Source organism: Leucoraja erinacea, chromosome 32, assembly GCF_028641065.1.
Source record: "Leucoraja erinacea ecotype New England chromosome 32, Leri_hhj_1, whole genome shotgun sequence".
NCBI lineage: Eukaryota > Metazoa > Chordata > Chondrichthyes > Rajiformes > Rajidae > Leucoraja > Leucoraja erinaceus.
In genome coordinates this window covers 120,350-143,177 of record NC_073408.1, presented here as the reverse complement: position 1 = coordinate 143,177, position 22,828 = coordinate 120,350, and the positions used below count along the sequence as shown (strand labels likewise).

The 22,828-nt window shown below is 40.9% G+C and overlaps 1 protein-coding gene across 1 annotated transcript; it reads left to right on the top strand.

The window, feature by feature from the left end:
• The first annotated feature begins 1,084 nt into the window (after nucleotides 1-1,084).
• Nucleotides 1,085-18,223, top strand: LOC129712209 (D(2) dopamine receptor B-like). Its single transcript, XM_055660466.1, has 7 exons — nucleotides 1,085-1,150; nucleotides 4,806-4,915; nucleotides 7,818-7,954; nucleotides 10,303-10,499; nucleotides 11,419-11,500; nucleotides 13,032-13,388; nucleotides 16,333-18,223. The coding sequence occupies exons 1-7, from the start codon at nucleotides 1,085-1,087 to the stop codon at nucleotides 16,527-16,529; spliced, it is 1,146 nt and encodes a 381-aa protein (XP_055516441.1). The 3' UTR covers nucleotides 16,530-18,223.
• The last annotated feature ends 4,605 nt before the right edge of the window (nucleotides 18,224-22,828 follow it).

Genomic DNA, 22,828 nt, shown 5'->3' with positions numbered 1-22,828 from the left:
TTAAAACAGCACAGGTACGCTTTCTCCATTCTACCTGTCAAAAGTGCTGTGAAAATTATTCACTTAAATTCAAATAATATGACACCAGGTGCTTAATCAAAAATGAAATTCTTTCATGCATAATCATTTATGCAAATAACTATTTCACTTTATCTTCTGACTTAATTGTACTCAAAGTAAGGAATATTTATATATTTAAAATATGTGAAAGGTAGTCACACTGAAATAATTAATTAAGTTGTATAAATGGGTGCAATGGTGCGAATATTGTACTGCGAACATAGGGAACACAGTGGTGCAGCCAGACACAATGCCAGAGAGCCGGGTTCGATCCTGACTACGGATGCTGTCTGTAAGGAGTTTGTACGTTCTACCTGTGACCACATGAGTTTTCTCCGGGTGCTCCGGTTTTCCTCCACATTCCAAAGACGTGCAGATTGGCTTCTGTAAATTGTCACTAGTGTGTAGGATAGAACAATGGTTGTGTTTGGGTAATTGTGGGCTGTGTGGACTCAGTGGTCCCAAGGGCCTGTTTCCACGCTGTATTTGTTACAACTATAATATCTTGAACACGTATTGAAAGGAAATATAACACATTATTTTTTATTGTGTCTTCTCAATCTGTGTTGTTATTGAAAGGGAACCCACCTGACGAGTGGCATGATGCTAAGATCCTAAGGTTCACTGGATCTGTTCCAGCCCTGGAGCCAGACCCACCTCAAGTTTACACCAGAACGGGCATCATGAGGTTTCAGCATTGACACCATGGGAGCAGCAATAAGAGAGAACAGATCATTGTCATTTGTGCCACACCTTATCGTAGCTTCAAAATATCTCGTCGTACCGTGGTCCGTGAACCTTTGAGCCCACAACATCTCACAAGCACTAAAGTGACTGTTGAACAGTTACACCAGTTCCTTTGGAGGTTCTGCATGTGTGAGAAACTCCATGGGATTCCCAGGCAGCAAATAACATGGATGGGAAATTAAATGGTGTTTAACTTTACCTGCAGGATGTTGATCTCAGTGGTGAAAACATGTGGAGTGGGGGTGATATACACTTCCTTCAGTCAGAGGCATTGCACATGCCGGAGAGCAACATTCAAACATTCATCGTCACTTTCAAACTCCATGCTATTAGAATCCATCGGGCAAGTGTTGTCAATTACTGATGTTTTATGCCCAATTGCATGAACTGTATGCAAAGAGAGGAAATTAGATAAAAATAAGGTTAATAATACACAAGCCTACTGATAAACCAGAGATGAAAATATGTCAAAGTCAAGAGCCAAACTAAAGTAAACTTGATTGTAAATTCTCAGCTGCCTTCAAACTTTGAAAAAGAACCATGTGATCAGGATCAGAAATAAACCAGCACTCAGTCTGAAGAAGGCTATGTCCTTGCCTGACACCAGAGGGTGCTACATTACTGTTCCGAGTCTGAAGAAGGGTCTCGACCCAAAACCTCACCTCTCCTTCTCTCCAGAGATGCTGCCTGTCACGCTGAGTTACTCCAGCACTTTGTTTCTACCTTCAGCTCAGCACTCAGTCTATTTTTAAGCGACTCATCCTCTTGAATGTTTCTGTCCAACTGTGCGGCCTTGGACCACATTTGAAAATAGACGATAGACAATTGATGTAATTCCCTGCACTTTCAGACATTCATTAGATTGGACATTTCTAATGGAGATCAGATAGGTAAAAGTATCAGACTTGATTTACTAAATCTATTTCAGATTTTAACTATATTATTGGGTTAATTATTTTTTTGTGATAAAGAAGGAAGGGATATTTATAAAATATCATTGGAAGTTGTCAGAATTTGTTACAGGTGCCTTGAATGGAAACGTGTAGTTGGGACTAGTCATCTTTGTGAAGAGATATGTTTCAATAGCCTTGTCATGGTCTTGCATCATGCAAAAGTATTTTACAGCCAATGAAGTATATTTGAAAAGTAGTTTCTCTTATCAGTAGTGTGAGGGTGAGCTTATGTCCAAACTATATTAAACAGCAGAATGAAAATGAGCAGATAGTTGTGTTTTGTGTGACACTGATTGAGGGGATAACTATCAGTCAGGACATTGAGGTTGCCTCCTCTGCTAAAATTCAAAACATTCCATGCTATCTTTTCCTGACGGGGAGAATAGGGCTGCAATTTAACATGTCATCCAAAAGACAACATCTCCACTTTGTGCAACACTCACCTTGTATTGCACTGGAATAACAACTGAGATTTATGCTCATAATTCTAGGGTGGGACTTGAACTCTCTAAATTATAACAAGGTGTTACCAGCTACACCATGACTAACACTTAATTTGAAGAGCATTTTAACAAGATCATGTGTGACAACACTATTTACAGACACAAATTAGTAATTCTGCCAGATTAACTGTATGTTATTACTGCTAATATTCCTGCTCCTGGCAATAATCTCTAGTGCGTAGGATAAACACAAATGTACTGATGATTGTGGTCAACGTGGACTCGATGGACTGATGGGGTTAATTTCCAAGCTGTATCTCTAAATTAAACTCAAATTGCATGGCCTGTGAAACTCAGTGATAGCAATGTCGAAATGATCGACTGATTTTGTGCACCTACCATGTGTGTAATTATCCTCCACCTAAAATAATCTTCTAATGATTCTACTTGGCCTTTATTAAAATGGCAGTTTTCTAAGTAAACTACAATCATCAGAGGACATCGGCAACTCATTGATCAACGTGGTGTTGCAAATAAAGCATATTTTAACTCACTTTTATCATTCACTTTAGTGGTTTCCATTGAATTGCAATAGACCTCTTTTAAATACTTCAGTGGTTGTGCAGCAGGGCAAGACCTGTAGTGGCTATTTGGCTGCTGCTACAAGATCTATTCACCATATATACTTGTATATGCTGACATCTTTCACAATATTATAATCGTCGTATCTTGCAAAGGAGAAAATATTTTCATATTATCAGAAACAAATTCAAATTAATAACTTTTAAAATAATAACAAAATCCGTCATAAGCAAGGTCACAATCCCTGCGGCCAACCAGGTTGACTCCAATCATCAAACTATCATTCACGCTAATCCTGCACTAATTCCAGTTTATTTTTTATCACATTCCCATAAACTGCCCCCTGATTTTACCACTCACATACAAAGTCTATTACCATGGGCAAATAACCTTCTAATCCACATCTGGGATATGGAAGAAAACCAGAGCACCCGGAGGAAACTCAAGCAGGAAGGACAACAGGAGAAATAGTGAGACCTGCAAATGGGAGCGTGACGTTGTAAATGTAACTCATGTTACTTTCTTAGAAACATAACAAAATAGGTACAAGAGTCGGCCATTGGATCCTTTGAGCCAGCACTGCCATTCCATATGATCATGACTGATAATCTAAAGTCAGTACCCCATTCCTGCATTTCCCCATAACCCCTAGATTCCTTTAACCCCAAGAGCTAAATCTCTCTCAGATGATTGAGTCTTGTACAATGTTTCTCCCCTCAGCTTATTGACATATTTGCTTAACTACATCACACCAATAGCGTTTGCTCTTAATAAGACTGGATGAAACCACCCATCTAAATGAATCTATCGTGGATCAATTTGGTGAACAAGTGTCATTAAAAAGGGAGTAAAATTAAAAACTAGATCTGGAGGAGTGTCTAATAGGCAGCTGACGATTGTCTGTGTAACCATTGCTCAAAGTGAACCTGACCGTTTGTGGTGATTATTCTGCAACCCGTGTTTATCAGTGTCTTCACCACTTAAAGGCCAGCCACAAACCAAACAACATAAAACATGAAGGAATGGTTAATACATCAGGCTTTACGCCAGGTTTCTTGGCAACCATTAAGTCTCACAGCTGACTAGACAATGTTTAAAGATAATTTGTCACCCAGTCCTTGTCACTAAAATGTTTTAGCTGAGTAAAGGATGATTGAGCCTTGTACAATGTTTCTACTCTCGGGGGGGGCTATACTGTCAGAAGTGCGAACTTCCTACTGGATGGCACGCAACAAAAAAGGTTTTCACTGTACCTCAGTACACATGACAAACTAACCTCAACTAAACTAAACGTTTCGATAAGGCATTAAACTCAATATGCACTGGATATAAATGATTCTCTAACACCATTTTTAATAAAAGTAATTTTTATTGCATTGATCAATGTTTCCCTCTGAACCAATGTATACGGTTGCTGAATTTATGAGACGTAACTGCTTTCAAATTGGTTTCTGCAAATGTGATATCACAACCACATCTGGGCTAAAAAGCATTTAATTGGCCGTGAACCATTCAGAGACATTGCCATCACAGCTATCATGCAAATGAAAGGCTTTTTATGGAGAGCTTTCCACATCATTTCAGAAGTCTTTTGTCATATGGCATAAACTCAAGATCTATGCCTTCTAGTTTAAGAAGTTGAACAATCCCATGGTGCCATTTGAAAGGCAATGTTTCATGTTATTGTCATTGCCAGCCAGGCTGAACTTGCTTGCTTGATTTCCCTATCAACCAAGTCTGCAAATCATCCCATTATTAATGGCGAGATTGATTTCATTCACATCATGTATCTGTAACTATCCTCCACTCACTGCGTTGTTCTAGAGACATCGGTAAGATGATGACCAATACCTGCTCGTGTAGTTTTGAAATTTGTTACTGTATTTATTAATATGTCAAGAGAAACTGCATTTTACCTTGTGAAGTGTTCCAAGTGTTGGGTGGCTATTTAATGAAGTTATGTTGAACTTGTCATTGAATTGTGACTGTTCCATTCACATGGAGATCTTTCTTTGCCAAGGTGGTGGGAGAATGGAGATTCAGCAGGATCCACTGCAACATATTTGTGACGCTTGATGTCATGATGTGCACGGCCAGTATCCTTAACCTTTGTGCCATCAGCATTGACAGGTAATTTGTGTATTTACTATATATCTCTACAGTTGTAGGTATACTAATCAGCAGCTTGAAGTTTCCAGCAACGTATCAGGACCATCTAGTGGTAACGATATCCAGTTGCAAATGTAATTGTGTGACAGAATTCTGGTGCTTGGGATCATGGGTTTTTGAACCAATTCTCAGGGTTTGGGTATCAATGATAGGACCATCCCTATTGGCCTTGAGTTTTTGATATTCATTAACCACAGATAGCGGTTGGTCAATGATGTGACTTGGTGTTTTAAAAGGGAATTAATGGTGAATGTATTGGAGTGGAACTGAAAACTGATTTCACAGAGAGAATGAAGTTTGACAGCAGTCTCATTCTTAATTGTACTCGATATCTTTATATAATTTCCAAGCATTTTAAAATGGTCAAACTAAATGGATGTTGAATTTTATGAGCCTCATCTTTTCTCATCTTATCTGTTTAAAAATAACATGGAGGTGTTGTTTGAGCATTATGTTAATTCCATTTATCACTTGCCCTTGGATGGACTGGAGTTGAGTAAATGCCCAGTGGACCACAACACAAACTAGCACCAGCTGTACATTTCAAACCATGCTTGACATCAAATGTCACAGAAACTGGGGCAGTTGGGAAGATGATCACAGGCTGAACATGGAGACTATTTGCATTAGATAAATAAATACTATCTGTGTTTATATCTAACATGAGAGTGCTCGGCAATCTAGAACATGAATCAGTGACGCCAACAGATGGTTTGTGAGACTCAGACAATCTCATTCTATGAAATCATCAGTCACTCTTTAATGTTTAATGTGTCAAGTATCAATAGGTAAAATTGGCTCCAGCAGAATGTGGCAACACAGATCAATAGACAATAGGTGCAGGAGTAGGCCATTCGGCCCTTCAAGCCAGCACCGCCATTTAATGTGATCATGGCTGATCACTGATAGATGATGGAAAATGATTGTCATTCCATAGATCAAATTAGGGTGTTAGTGATCATTTAAATTAGTGGTAAGGGTTAGGGTTAGACTACCGGTGCTGTCTGTATGGAGTTTGCACGATCTCCCCGTAACCATTTGGGCTTCCTCTGGGTGCTCCATTTTCCTTCCACATCCCAAAGATGTAAAGTTTAATTGGCCTCATTAAATTGTCCCTAATGTTTGGGGAGTAGAAGGGAAAGTGGGATAACATAGAAATAGCGTGAATGGGTAATCGATGGTTGTCGTGGACTCAGTGGCCGAAGGGTTAGTTTCAGTGCTGTATTTCTGATTTAATCTAAGAGATCAAACATTGAAGGTCGCGCCAGTTGCAGGTCATTCAATAAAACTTTGCCACATTTCTACGAGAGTTTCACTCGCAATAAGAGAATTTTGTTTCCTGCAGGATTACCAAAAGTAAAGGTCCTTTTAATAACCATGTTTAAAAGCTAAAAGCTATAAATGCAATAAAAATTAAAGGCTGCGTGAAATTGCACAAATGTCAATAGATGTTTCTCAATAGGTGCTTGTTAAAGGCCACATGTAGTGATTATGTTCTCAAGATGCAATGATGCATGATTATTGTCGGTAGGTTACATGGAAACAATTTTTTACCCCCCCAGGACATTTTTTTCCAAGACTGCCTTTTTACTGCTTGTCAATTTTCAAAGCAACACCTAAGTGGCTGTCCAGTTCCCAATTAAAATGGTGTTATAACCAATTCATCCCACGTAATAAAGTACAAATACAAAAGGGCGGCACGGTGGCGCAGCGGTAGAGTTGCTCCCTCACAACACCAGAGACCCGCGTTCCATCCTGACTACAGATGCTGTCTATATAGAGTTTATACATTCTCCCTGTGACCGTTTTGGTTTTCTTTGGGCACTCTGGTTTCCTCCCACACCTTCCCAAGTTTGTAGGTTAATTAGCTTCTGTAAACTGTCCCTAGTGTGTAGTGTGAATGGGTTGCGTGGACTTGGTGGGCCCAACGGCCTGTTTCCATGCTATATCTAAACTAAACTAAACTAAACTAAACTAAACTAAACTAAACTAAACTAAATAGTCCTCCCTAATTCATCAATCACAGTTTATCCAAATTCCTTAACAGGTAGCACTTCTTCACAAATCTGGAGCACTTTTCCACAGAAAGATTGTGCTTGGAACTGAGCATAAACTGTCAAAGCAGTCACCATACTCAAGGCTTCAAAACCAAACTAGATGGCCTTTAAAAAACAGATCAGCCATGATCTTCAGCAGATACACACAGAATGCTGGAGTAACTCAGCAGGTCAGGCAGCATCTCTGAAGAAAAAGATAGATGACGTTTCAGGTCGGGACCCTTATTTAGACTCAAGATTCCGACTTGAAACATCACCAAGCCATGTCCTCTAGAGATGCTGGCTGACCTGCTGAGTTACTCCAGCACTTTGTGTCCATCTATGGTATAAACTTGCATCTGCAGTTCCTTCATCACATGATCTCTTTGTTCTGTAAAAATATGGCCAGTTTCAAAATAGCTGGTGGACCTGTTCTAATGTTTGAATGAGAATTACTTACAATTGATATAAAAAGCAGAAAACTGTTGATATTCTCAGTGGGTGGAGCAGCAACTGTGGAGAAGGAAATGAAGTAATATTTCAGATCAGTGACCCTTTATCAGAACTGTCCAGTTTTGGCCGACTACCTTTATCGGTTTCTGTTTTTATTTTAGATTTCCAACTTGTCAAATGTTTATGCTTTTTTAATATTTGCCTTCAATGATTGCTGCAAAATTAGACAGCACTAGAAAATCTAAATGTTATACAAACAAATGTTTAAAATGTGTTTGAGATAAAAATAATACGAAGCAAAATGTAGCCGAGTGAGTATAAGGGAGCGAGCTGGACATGAAGTTGTTGTTGTCTTTTACTGTCTCATGTTGCAGGTACACTGCCGTTGCCATGCCAATGCTCTACAATACCCGGTACAGCTCCAAGCGCAGAGTCACCATCATGATCTCCGTCGTCTGGGGCTTGTCCTTTGCCATATCCTGCCCATTACTATTTGGACTGAATGAGTCAGGTAGCTATAATGAGCTTTATTTCTTCCTGTCATAGGGTGATGTTAGCAACCTATATGTAAATGTGTAGTCTCATTATGACATTTGATGTGACCCAAGTGCTCTAGAGAAAACCAGGTGGGGCTTTTTGTTCATTAGTGTTCTTATTTTCTTATTTGAGATATAATTCTGTCCTATGGTTGGAACAAGTAAATGTTCATCGTTAAGAAACAATTAAAAATTTGCTAGCAACTAAATTTTTTTTTCTCTTGCCCACCACTGCAATGCCAAGGGCTAGTAATGAGGAGCATTTAGGCTTAGCCTTTGAATGGTATCCATATCTTAAAGGTATCCATATCTTTCAGTAAGGCATTTGACAAAGTTCTGCATGGTAAGCTGCTCTGGATGGTTAGATCACATGGGATCCAAGGAGAGATAGCTGAATGGACAGCAAATTGGCTCCATGGAAGGAAGCAGAAGGTGATGGTGGAAGGTTGCTCCTCGGACTGGAGGCCTGTGACTAGTGGTGTGTCTCGGAGTTCGGTGCTGGGCCCGTTACTGTTTGTCATCTACATCAATGATTTGGATGAGAACATACAGAGCAAGATTAGCAAGTTTGCTGATGATACAAAAGTTAGTGGTTTTCCAGATAGTGAAGATGGTTGTGAATGATTGCAGCAGGATCTGGATCGATTGGCTAGGTGGGTGGAGGAATGGTTGCTGAAATTTAATACAGAGAAGTGTGAGGTGATGTATTTTGGGAAGTTGAACAAGGGCAGGACCTACACAGTGAATGGTCAGCCTCTGGGGAGTGTTGTAGAGCAGAGGGATCTAGGAGTACAGGTGCAGGGAGTACATAGGGAGAGGTTAAGTAGGCTGGGACTATTCCATGGAGCGCAGGAGGATGAGGGGAGATCTTATAGAGGTGTACAAAATCATGAGAGGAATAGATCGGGTAGATGCACAGACCAGGTGCAGGCAAGTGGGACTAGTGTAGCTGGGACATTGTTGGCCAGTGTGGGCAAGTTGGGCCAAAGGAGTATGACTCTGACACATTAATACACCGTTTGCAAATGTGTCATGCGGGTCATTTCCTAAATGGCAAATAAGCTTTTCTTAAAATACAATCGAGAAACAGATAGATCGGGTGTCAAAGGATCATTGTTTTCATTCACTTGCTTTCACTGCTATGTTTAAGATGAGTAATTGGCTCCTTAAACTACAAGGCTGTAGGTTAGACAGAGACCTGCTCTGGCTGGTTCGAACCCAATGGCCTCTAAATGCTGTCTGTTTACATGATTTTAGGAACAAGCTGAGATCCAGTCCAGTGAAATACAGAAGAAGGGTTTTGGCCCGAAACGTTGCCTATTTCCTTCGCTCCATAGATGCTGCTCCACCCGCTGAGTTTCTCCAGCATTTTTGTGTACCTTCGATTTTCCAGCATCTGCAGTTCCTTCTTAAACACCAGTGACATAAGACACTGGTGCATCAGTTAACCGTAGTGCCAGCTAATGTGACACCATTTCCATTCAGCTCAGCAATTACATGAGTTTCACTCTCGTCTCAGTGTCAGTCAAGGTGATCAAGTCTCACCTGACAGTCCTGCATGTAAAATCTAGATCAGAGCTGGTCCCTAAGAAAGTATATAATGCTGTTTCTAGGTCAGCATGTGAAAGCTGAAATGCACATCTCATCACCTTTTTGGACTGTCCACCCGGGCATTGTCACGGTGTCAAGATCAAGCAGGCCTGGTGTAAAGGTCAAGCAGGCCTGGAGTAAAGGTCAAGCAGGCCTGGTGTAAGGGTCAAGCAGGCCTGGAGTAAGGGTCAAGCAGGCCTGGTGTAAGGGTCAAGCAGGCCTGGAGTAAAGGTCAAGCAGGCCTGGTGTATGGGTCAAGCAGGCCTGGTGTATGGGTCAAGCAGGCCTGGTGTATGGGTCAAGCAGGCCTGGTGTCAAGGTCAAGCAGGCCTGGTGTAAAGGTCAAGCAGGCCTGGTGTAAAGGTCAAGCAGGCCTGGTGTAAAGGTCAAGCAGGCCTGGAGTAAGGGTCAAGCAGGCCTGGTGTCAAGGTCAAGCAGGCCTGGAGTAAGGGTCAAGCAGGCCTGGTGTATGGGTCAAGCAGGCCTGGTGTAAGGGTCAAGCAGACCTGGTTAAATATGAAAATATACAACCAACTCTGAAATTAATAATGGGAAAAAATACAATTTGTCAAAGCCATTTGATCCTCTAGCTTAGAAAAAATATTCTTCTTATATTAGGCGTTGTTCCATTAGATTGCACATCAGTGAACAATGAGAATAACATCTGATTTATGAAAGTCAGCATTGACTTAATGAATATGGGAATAATCTATGAATCATCTCTAACTCTCAGACACCAGGAATGATGCCACCTGTCTTATTCACCATCCCGAATTTGTGGTCTACTCGTCCATTTTCTCCTTCTTCATTCCCTTCATCGTCACGCTGTTGGTGTACGTGCAGATTTACGTGGTGCTGCGTAAAAGGAGAAAGCGAGTGAACACCAAGAGAAGCAGCAGGTTTGAATCGGAAATCCAGGCACCATTAAAGGTAAAGAAGAACTTTCTATGTTCTTCTAAATTGTTTTGAGACAAGAGTTTGGCCAGTTTGTCCAGTTATTTTTCATACATTAGGTACAAGAGTGACAGTTTTTGATTCACGATCTGTAATGAGACTTCTAGAATCATACATGTAGACCACAGGCCCTTCAGCCCACTAGGTCCATGCTGACCATCAATCACCATTTGTTACAATAATTCTATCCTAACCTGTTTTCTTCTCCGCACTTTCTCAACATATTTTTCCATCCTATCCCTTGCTGTCCTCTCTCACATACATGCTAGTGGCAATTCACTGTGACCAACCTACCTAGCAACTCACAGCTTTCTGACAAAAAATTCACCTGGTCACATGGAAAACATGCAAACTCCACACAGACAGTATTGCAAACTCTAGCCAATGAAGCTGTGAGGAAGCTGTTTTACTAGTTGCACCACAATTCTGTGCAATTGTACATGGTATTCGAGGAAGAGCTGCATTGCTGTAGGTACCTTATTTTAGACTGGAGCCTTCCACCTCCATATTCCAATGACATGTTTGCAAATTAAACTAATTCCTGTTGCACAGTTGGAAGAGGAGAGAATTCCCCTGATGTTCCAGGCAGGATTTTCCCCATGACCATTGTTACTAAGAACACATCATATGCTCATTTATTTTATTTCTCTTGTTGAGATGTTAATTTTCACAAAAGTAGCATCCAATTTCCCACTACAATTAAGCAAAGCATTTCATTTTGATGGAATGTTGTGCAGTCTAGCAAATATATCTTACTTCCAATCTCTTGGACAAGTATTTCGTATTTTAATCCCTTATTACCTCAGCCAAGCTTAGAATTTAAATGGTGGCCTGTTAGAAAACTGTATATGGAGAACCTCAAATGGAGGAATAAACATATTATTTTTGAATTTAGGATAAGTGCACCCATCCAGAAGACGTGAAGCTCTGTACAGTCATTGTGAAATCAAATGGGAGTTTCCCCACCAATAAGAGGAAAGTGGTGAGTGTCTATAGTTTGACCATGGCGTTGACTTTGTGTAGCCACTCCCAGCCACCAGAGCTGCAAACAGCTGGAACTTATATTGTTAATTACACATTAGTATGGGTCACCCAGTGCCAACTTCAGGGACTCGCCAACTGCTTGTTTTGGTTCTCCTGCATCACAATAAGCTAATCTTAGGGAAGCATGGACTGAACCAATACTCTTCTGGACAAACTAACATAATTTGGGAAAACGTTCTACTTCTAATGGGCTGCTGCCTAGTCAGAGCATCTCATCGAGATGAAATTGATCCTTCTTTCTGATTCCTTTGTTAGACATAATTCTCTAAAAGTTGAATCATAGAATGGGATATCATTAGAGTCCATTCGGCCATTTCGTCCTAGGTCCCTACTCTTCCCTTGTGGCCTGGCAAATCTTGACTTTTTAAGGGGAGATCCAATTTCTGTTAAAAGATTAATATTGAGTCTACTTCTACTATCTGTTGGCCATAGAATCACTTCCTAAGTGTCTGAAGAGGGGGCCTAATCCAAAATGTCAGCTATCCACATTCTCCAGAGATGCTGCCTGACCTGCTGAGTTACTCCAGCACTGTGTGTTCCCCTTTAGTTGGGTTAAAACAATCTTCTTGTGTCACTGCTGGCTTTTGTGAAAACTATTTTAAATTTATATTTTCTGGTTACTGCCAATGTAGAGCTGTTTCATCTGAGCAAATGATTCAAATATCCTTATTATATTGAGCACATAATCTCTCCTCTACGCTCCGTTCCCTAAAGAGAAACAGGTTCATCATGTTCTTGTTTCTCCCTGAGAAACTGCTTCTCTTCCATGTTCTGGAAAGTGAGAATGTTGTGTTCAATTCATTGCGAAGTAGAATAAATTTGCTTTCCATTGAGAAGGAATGGGTGGGCCGAAGGGACTGTTTCCATGCTGTATCTCTAAACTAAACTAAACTACACTACACTAAACTGCTCCAAACTGCCTCAACTATTTAAGAGGTGCCAGTACTAAGTGGAACGTACCTTTACACAATAAGCATTGTACAAAGGTACAATCAACTAGGGAACACAATGAAGGTATCTCGGTCCAAGATAGAATGAGCTGCAGATGCTGAATGGCCTCTTCTTGTTTAGTTTCATTTAGAGGCGCGGTGTGGACACAGGCCCTTCGGCCCACCCTGTCCTTGCCAATTAACGATCATCCATACACTACTATCCTACACATCGGGGCAATTTACAGAAGCCAATTAACCTACAAACCTGTACGTCTTTGGAATGTGGGAGGAAACCAGAGCACGTAGAGAAAACACACGTGGTCAAGGGGAGAATGTACAATCTCCATACAGACTGCCACATAGTCAGGATCCAACTCCAGTCCCTGGCGCTGTAAGCTCTACCGCTACACCACTGTGCCACCCAATGTTTCTGGAACAAGTGATTAATAGAACAACTCGTCTATTTTAATAGTTATTACTTTCCATTGGCCTGACATACACATTGGGTATTTATTTGGTGTTGTGTTGGGATATTTGATCTTGGTGCAGGAGGCCGTGAGCCACCAGGATGAGATGGAGATGGAAATGATGTCGTCTGCCAGTACCCCTCTAGAGAAGACCAAGCTCAAAATGGCAGCTGCCAGCCGCCAGCTGACTGTGCCTACTCCCTCTAACCAGGGAGGGAGTTCTAATCTGCCATCACCAGCAGGCAGCCCGGTGAGAGGAGAGAAGAATGGTCACCCTAAAAACATAAGCAAAGTGACCAAAGCTTTTGAAATCCAGTCGATGCCAAATGGTAAAACAAGAACTTCACTCAAGACCATGAGCAAGAGGAAGATGTCCCAGCAAAAGGAGAAGAAAGCAACTCAGATGCTGGCTATTGTCCTTGGTTAGTATTGTCCCTTCCTTCTATCCAGAGATGCTGCCTGTCCCGCTGAGTTACTCCAGCATTTGTGTCCCTTCTTTGTTCATTACTTCAGTTTGGTTTCCATCCATTTGTAATATAAATGTCTCTAAATTGGAATGGCAAACCATGGAGGGGAAGGAGTCCATGATGTCCTTCAAGGATCTCTCGACACCACCCTCTCCCTCTTCACTGCCAGTAGCTGACATGAAAGGAAGTTGGAAAGTTTTAAATCAATTGCTTATTTTTGCAGAATATACAGAAGCTTCCTAAAATGTGGGCACTTCATTGTAACGGACGCATCTGAATCTAGACCATTTCCGGAAATGAGTCAAAATGAGTGCCAATGGGATCATGCATTTACTTGTGTAACGTTGAGGTTAAAGGAACTTTATTGCCTAGCTCATGTTTGAAGTGTTTAAATTAACAGTTAGATACAAGAATTCAAGGAACAGGGATCCTGTTTCTCCACAGCAGAGGTATTTTCCCATAAATATATTAAAACAAATCCAGCACTGGGCTTCCTCTAACTTTTGATCTTTCCCTTGGTAGTGGTAGAGGATGTTTATCTGGAGATTATTCGTGGTGGCAAAAGCAGGAAAGGAATTATTAGAGAAATTGGAAAGTGGGACAAGGATTCCAAAACAAAAAGTTAACTGTCTTAACAGTTTCAATCAGCTCAAGCACATATAGAACTTGATAGAGGAGATGGCATAGAGAGAAATCATTTAGCTCAAACTGCTTCCTCCCAAAATCACATCATTTTAGTGTTTTGGAATTGTCTCCAATATTTCTAATCTAGATTTGTCAAATACATAGTTGGTTGGATTTGTCAGGCACCTGCATGCATAGAAACATTGTGAAATAGGTGCAGGAGTAGGCCATTCGGCCTTTCAGGCCAGCACCGCCATTCCATATAATAATTGCTGATCATCTAAAATCAGTACCCCATTCCTGCTTTTTCCCCATATCGCTTAATTCCTTTTGCCCTACGAGCTAAATCTAACTCTCTTGAAAACACCCAGCGGATTGACCTCCATTGCCTTTGTGGCAGAGACTTCCGCAGATTCACAACTCTCCGGGTGAAGAGGTTTTTCCTTATCTCAGTCCTAAATGGCCAACCACTTATTCTTAAACCGTGACCCCTGGTTTTGGTCTCCCCCAACATCGGGAAAAGTTTTCCTGCATCTAACCTGTCCAATCCTTTAAGAATTTTAGATATTTCTATAAGATTGCCTCTCATCCTTCTAAATTCCAGTGAATACAAGCCCAGTCGACCCATTCTTTCATCATATGTCGGTCCCACCATCCTGGGATTAACCTGGTGAATCTACGCTGCACTCCCTCAATAGCAATGATGTCCTTCCTCAAATTACGAGACCAAAACTACACACAATACTCCAGGCACGGTGTCACCAGGGCCCTGTACAACTGCGGTAGGACCTCCATGCTCCTAAACTCAAATCCTCTCACAATGAAGGCCAACATGCCATTAGCTTTCTTCACTGCCTGCTGTATCTGCATGCTTACTACATTATTAATGCTTTGTGAGTAATGTCTAAAGACAGTAGCCTAGAAATATTACATGGCAGAAATAGGTGTCAAACCTCAGCTGATGATATGTCCTGGGATTTGCAGTGGTATGGGCTTACATAGTTTGTGCTAGGACACCCAGACACACACACACACACACACGCACGCACGCACGCACGCACGCACACACACACACACACACACACACACACACACACACACACACACACACACACACACACACACACACACACACACACACACACACACACACACACACACACACACACACACACACACACACACACGGGTCTTTCCTCTGTTGGGTTCACCAGGGTACGATGCAAGAAGGATTAGGCCTGGATCATTAAGGATAGTTGGAGGAAGGGACCTTGAGGTCAAGGATATGATCACATGGTTGGGGGAAGGGAGGAATTACTTGGCATGTAAATGGCATCCAAGGAAATAGTTAAGTACAACAGAGGGCCTATCTATATCATCAACAACAAGGGAGGGAAGAGAGAATAGAGTCATCACCAACCTAAATACTGAATGAACTTGCCTGTTGAAGATCAATACCCTGCTACCTAACAACAAACCTGCTGAGGTAGATTCCTTTTAACTAATGGTTTCTCCCCTCATTGGTGTGGTTCATTTGCTCTGCTCTCTGCATGTCAGCCGCAAGCTGGTGAAAGATACAAAATAAATGTGCAAGACTACCCTGGTGCTGAACTAAATGCAGAGTGTAGTTTAGTGAAATGCTGTCAATTAAATTTCTTACTGGTCAAAATTGCCACACTACAAATTAATTTGTAGCCCATCCAAGTCATGGCGACTTTACTGAATTTCTGATGCACATTATTCATGTAGAACAAACAAATTGAGGATACTCTCCTTCGACAATGAAAACTTAGTTTTTTTTGCATTCTGGTCTGCTATAATATCATGATTTCCATTGAACTAAACCCCACATGCTGGATACTACATGTGTCTTGACATCAAAACAAGGAATTAAACACTAATTAAAGCTCAGAAACAGCCTTATTTCTCCAATTTCTTTATTGAAGTCTTTCATGTCCAATTTTCCATTGTACATTGTTTTAGATTTAGGGCTAAGGGAATCAAGGGATATGGGGGAAAAGCCAGAACGGGGTACTGATTTTGGATGATCAGCCATGATCATTTTGAATGGCGATGCTGGCTCGAAGAGCCGAATGGCCTACTCCTGCACCTATTTTCTATGTTTCTATACTGTCTCACTTAGTTTGCCTTCCTCCACAACAAGCCATTTTCTCTACAGCTATCCATTGAAAATATTTTTATTTATATAGTTACCCATTGGATTTCTCGTGAATTTTCAATGCTGGATATTAATCTCTGCTTCTCTTGTTTATAGGGGTCTTCATTATTTGTTGGTTGCCATTCTTCATTACCCATATCCTGAACAAGCACTGTAAAAAATGCAACATCCCTCAAGCCTTGTACAGTGCCTTCACCTGGCTGGGTTATGTCAATAGTGCTGTGAACCCTATCATTTACACCACCTTCAACATAGAGTTCAGAAAAGCTTTCATCAAAATTCTTCACTGCTAAAGCACTGCCAAAGGACATAAAATGCCACATATCCTTTTTATAAGGTCTACCTTGAAAGTGTTCAAAGATATCTTTGCTTGTTAATGACACTGTGGACACCGCTTCTTTAATCATGAACTGAATCTATCGTGTCTCATTATGGATTAATAAAGGCACGGAGAAGAGAAGAAAATAATGAATTCATCAAGAACCTGATGGGGCTTCAAATCTCTTTACACATGATGTCATCGGACTTTTCAATACTGATAATCAACAATGTAATGTGAAATGTCCATTTGCATGGCCAAAATATTCATGTAGTTATCACTTCATGACCATGCAAAGTTGGTTAGTAGGTCATTGAACTTTGTATTCAGGTGAATCGTCAAAATGTTATAATGGTAAATAAAATGCAAAGTGGATTGTCAGCACTAGAGGACAACCCTTTGAGGACATCTTCCACTTGCCTACTTCACAATATAAACTTGGAGCAACAAGGAACTTGCTCAATAGCATGGCAATGAAACATGGTGGTCCAACACTACAACGCATTGGCATGGAAAAGGGAAACCTTTGCTATATCAACCATTAAGAATGTGTTGCCTTAGATCAATCTCAAAGGTTGGAAGACTGGTCAGTATCAGCTTATATCTAGCATAGAATTAGCATACTAAAGATAGGAATATCACAAGGTTCTATTAAAGGTGAACACACCACATTGGGTTAGGGAAAAGTAAATTGAGATCAGACTCAAGCCATACTGAGTGAAATGTCTCCTTTCACATCTGTGGGAACATTACACAAAGCAATAGTTTGATATCAGTAGCTGATCTGTATCTAGTGAGGGTAAATATAATTCTGCCTCTTGGATGCATGGCTTCATCCTGGAATAGTCAGAGAGAGGCTATGATGGCCTCTATGATCAGAGAGTTTGTGGGCCTTCAGTGTTTAGTTGTCCCTTTGCTCATTCACATTGCAGAATAGCCTTCATTCTATAGAATAAACGAGTTCAGCAAGGCATCTCATCACCATGCCACAAAATGAAATTCAGGATGGTCCGTCAATGCTGAGCCTTGTTAGAGCTGCTTGTATCAATGGTTTGGAGAAAAGTCAAGTAAAATAATGAAATAACATCACAAAGCAGCAAACACAAAGGAACACAATGTTGATTAGCTGGGCTGCAGGATGACCAGAAAGCATCTTTAGAGATTTGTAGTGTGTTTCAATTATGTATTTGTGTAGTAAACATTAAATTAGAACATTATTCACTATTAGCGCTTGCTATGCCATGGAAGCATGTGGAATGTTTTCTCCACTATATTAACTTTATAAATTTCCTCTAGTGACTGCCATCCACATTTGTTCATTTTGCTGCAGCTGTAAAGCAAATAAATGAGTTGACAGAGAAACCAGTTTTCTGTAGACCAGCATTGAGGCTTTTCCACCAGCGGACTGATGAACATCACATGTATAAGATATCCCTCTCATCGGGAGCAACCAATATTGGCCACCAAATCTGGACCACATAATACCAGAGTGCCGAGTACTGTAAAATAGGAGGAAAGTGTTTAATCAATCATTGGTTATTCCACAGCCCTTTCCATTGGATCATTTTGTTAAAAGTACAAATCACAGTAAATTATTTATATGAAGCTAGAATGAATAGTGTGGAAACTATTGTGCAGCAAGTTGTTATTTATTTTATTTGCTTGCTGGACAATACCTCTGATAGTAAATTTAGTATAAAAATCCAAATCCAAAATTTACGCAATGATCTGACTCTTGAATTAGATTTATTCTTCCCATTGCAATTCTGTCTTTAGCATATTAAAAAAAATTCAATTTACTGTATATATTCAAAACCTTCAGAGTATTACCTGCTCATTTTGAAAATGCTGTGTCAGGTTTTGTGCCTCTTTGATCCATGGTTTCAAGCAGCATTAATATTGACAAGACAGATCTCACATAGATGGGACAGAAATGTAAACAACAATAGTTTGCTCTTGGTCCATTCAACAAAATGTATTGATGGAATGATGCCTATATTGTTCTGTGCATAACAAAATCATCAATATGTGATCACCCTTGGATATGGGGTTTCTGTGAACCTGTAAACATGAACAAAAATCATATTGATTTTAGTTTATTGATATAGCTAAAATGTGTATGATTTGTGGTATGCTATGACTTATGTGTGTGGTTGCATAAATTTACTGGTTTAGATCCCAGGACTTGATTCCTCCATATGTGTTTTGCTATTTAGGTTCGTAATTAAATAATATAAAAGAATAACTGCAGCGATAAGCACAAAACTAAGAATTCCCATCAAATATACCTGGTTCTCAGGAAGTAAATCTGTCATGCTTACGTCTGATTTATATGTAACAGGATATTCCCTCGGACATTGAGGGAAGTTAGTGTAGAAATAGCCGGGGCTATGACAGAAATATTTCAAATGTCATTAGAAACGGGAATAGTCTCCGAGGATTGGCGTACTGCGCATGTTGTTCCATTGTTTAAAAAGGGTTCTAAGAGTAAACCTAGCAATTATAGACCTGTTAGTTTGACTTCAGTGGTGGGCAAATTAATGGAAAAGATACTGAGAGATAATATATATAAGCATCTGGATAAACAGGGTCTGATTAGGAACAGTCAACATGGATTTGTGCCTGGAAGGTCATGTTTGACTAATCTTCTTGAATTTTTTGAAGAGGTTACTAGGGAAGTTGACGAGGGTAAAGCAGTGGATGTTGTCTATATGGACTTTAGTAAGGTCTTTGACAAGGTTCCTCATGGAAGGTTGGTTAAGAAGGTTCAACTGTTGGGTATAAATGCAGGAATAGCAAGATGGATTCAACAGTGGCTGAATGGGAGAAGCCAGAGGGTAATGGTTGATGGCTGTTTGTCGGGTTGGAGGCAGATGACTAGTGGGGTGCTTCAGGGATCGGTGTTGGGTCCTTTGTTGTTTGTCATGTACATCAATGATCTGGTTGAAGGTGTGGTAAATTGGATTTGTAAGTATGCAGATGATACCAAGATAGGGGGTGTTGTGGATAATGAAGAGGATTTCCAAAGTCTACAGAGTGATTTAGGCCATTTGGAAGAATGGGCTGAAAGATGGCAGATGGAGTTTAATGCTGATAAATGTGAGGTGCTACACCTTGGCAGGACAAATCAAAATAGGACGTACATGGTAAATAGTAGGGAATTGAAGAATGCAGTTGAACAGAGGGATCTGGGAATAACCGTGCATAGTTCCTTGAAGGTGGAATCTCATATAGATAGGGTGGTAAAGAAAGCTTTTGGTATGCTAGCCTTTATAAATCAGAGCATTGAGTATAGAAGCTGGGATGTTAAAATTGTACAAGGCATTGGTGAGACCAAATCTGGAGTATGGTGTACAATTTTGGTCTCCCAATTATAGGAAGGATGTCAACAAAATAGAGAGAGTACAGAGGAGATTTACTAGAATGTTGCCTGGGTTTCAACAGCTAAGTTACAGAGAAAGGTTGAATAAGTTAGGTCTTTATTCTCTGGAGCGCAGAAGGTTAAGGGGGGACTTGGTAGAGGTCTTTAAAATGATGAGAGGGATAGACAGAGTTGATGTGGACAAGCTTTTCCCTTTGAGAATAAGGAAGATTCAAACAAGAGGACATTACTTCAGAATTAAGGGACAGGAGTTTAGGGGTAACATGAGGGGGAACTTCTTTACTCAGAGAGTGGTAGCGGTGTGGAATGAGCTTCCAGTGAAGGTGGTGGAGGCAGGTTCATTGGTATCATTTAAAAATAAATTTGATAGGTATATGGATGAGAAGGGAATGGAGGGTTATGGTATGAGTGCAGGCAGGTGGGACTAAGGGAAAATAATTGTTCGGCACGAACTTGTAGGGCCGAGATGGCCTGTTTCCGTGCTGTAATTGTTATATGGTTATATATGGTTATCTAACTCCTGACCAACAGCAATGTGGTTGATCTGAAAGTTCAAAAGCATTTAGTTAATGTTTACTCCACCTTTAACTTTGGATATAAATACAATACTATTAAGCCAAGGAAACAATTAGAATATGTAGCATGGCAGAAAAGAATTGCATTCAACACCAATATTTTGTTTTGGTTTAATAAGGTCACTTGTACCGGAGACACATAGTTTTGCAGGTAAATCGTTCCATACTGTAAATGTGTACATCTGGTAGTTACAAAGTGAAAATACTGTTACAGCTGCAGAGAAAGTGCAGAGGAAAAAAAGTGCAAGGGCCGTAATAATGTAGATTGGCAGATTTGGAATTCATCCCAAGCATATTTTTCCATTTGGTGGTTCGAGTATACTGAGCAGAGTTATTCTGAAGGCTATGATGCTGTATTATTGTCACCCAAGCTTGCATTGCCATTTTATGTACAGCCATGATCACATTGAATGGCGGTGCTGGCTCGAAGGGCCGAATGGCCTACTCCTGCACCTATTGTCTAACATTGAGAAGCACAGTGGTTCAGTTTGTTCTGCTGCTTCACAGTGCCAGAAACTCCGGTTTCATCCTGACCCTAGGTGCTCCCTGAGACCGTGTCAATCTCCAACAGATGCTCCAGTTTCCTCCCACATCTCAAAGACATTGGCCTCTATAAATTGCCCCTAGTGTGGTAGGGAGTGTGTGGGAAAGTGGGATAACATAGAACTAGTGAGAATGGATGATTGATGGTCAACATAGGCTCGATGGACTGGAGCGCTTGTTCCAAACCGGATCTCTAAAGGGCCTGTCTCACTATATGAGTTTACCCAAGAGCTCTCCTAAGTTTAAAATAAAATCAAACTCGTGGTAAGTACGTAGAATGTACGTAGCGGGTACATCAGAGCTCAGGACGTCTCTTAGCGGTTCGTAACGCTAATAGCAGGTACTCGGGAAACGCGGTAAACTCGTGAAGTTTTTTCAACATGTTGAAAAATGTCCACGAGTGCCTCAAGTACCTACGAGTGGCTATTACCGTAATTCTCCGAGTTCGCATCAGGGGAAACTCGGGAGAACTCTTGAATTACCTCGTACAGTGGGACAGGCCCTTAAATTAAACATAATCTCACTACATTCCCTTTACTTTTTAAAAATTGAAGCAGCAATACTTTAATGTCAATTAGTTTCTCTACTTTATCCTGCTGATGGGCCAGATATTTATTGCCATTCAATGTTCAAATTGTTCTGAAGTTCTGTTTACAAGCATCAGGATATTAGATCTGAACAGTAACTAGCTGAAATACAGTCTGAGCAATCAACTTAGTCTTGTTTACCTGCAAATCATGGGGTTCGAGCCAGGAGGCTCAAATCCAAGCAAGAAAAGCTGCCATGCAGGAACTGTTCATGAACAAAATGTAGGTGATTGGATTTCATACTTGTTGTACTGTATAGAAATGATTGGTCTCAATGGTTGGCCTGGTTCCCTTGGCATTAGCTCTGATGCTTCTCTGGAGGTGGACCGATTATTAACATCAGGAAAAGAGAGATTGACTCCAGGAGCAATCCCTGAGAACTTCCCTGAAATGTGCTACCATGCTGAGGCAAGTAGATGTTCCTTGCTGGACTGTGACTCTATTGCTGGGATGGCTACAGGCATAGCTGAGATGTAACTTGTAACTTAGTTAAATAAGGATTGCTTTAAATATATAAATATTCACTAAATATCTCTTCAAAATGGATTACATTATAAAGTTCCAGAATCCTATCCAAGACTGACATCTAAAAGTAGATCTCTACAAAGCTGAGGCCACGCGCCAACTATCGGACACCTCCTCCTACTTACCCCTGGACCATGACCCCACTGACGAGCACCAGGCCACCATCTCCAGCACCATCACCAACTTCATCCACTCCAATGCCCTACCCGACCGAGCCTCCAACCTCATCGTTCCCCAGCCCCGCACAGCCCGATTTTACCTTCTCCCTAAAATCCACAAACCAGATTGTCCCGGAAGACCCATTGTCTCCGCCTGTTCGTGCCCCACCGAACTCATTTCCAAATACCTTGACTCCATCCTATCACCCTTGGTTAAATCCCTCCCTACCTATGTCCAAGACACCTCAGACACTCTCCGTCGTCTCCGCGCATTCAATTCTCTAGGCCCTCACCCCCTCATCTTCACCATGGACGTCCAATCATTATACACCTCCATCCCCCACCACGATGGTCTCACAGCCCTCCGGTTCTTCCTCGACCAGAGAAGCAACCCATACCCAGCCACTGACACTCTCCTCCGCCTAGCGGAGCTGGTCCTTACCCTCAATAACTTCGAGTTCGACTCCTCCCACTTCCTCCAAATACAAGGCGTAGCTATGGGC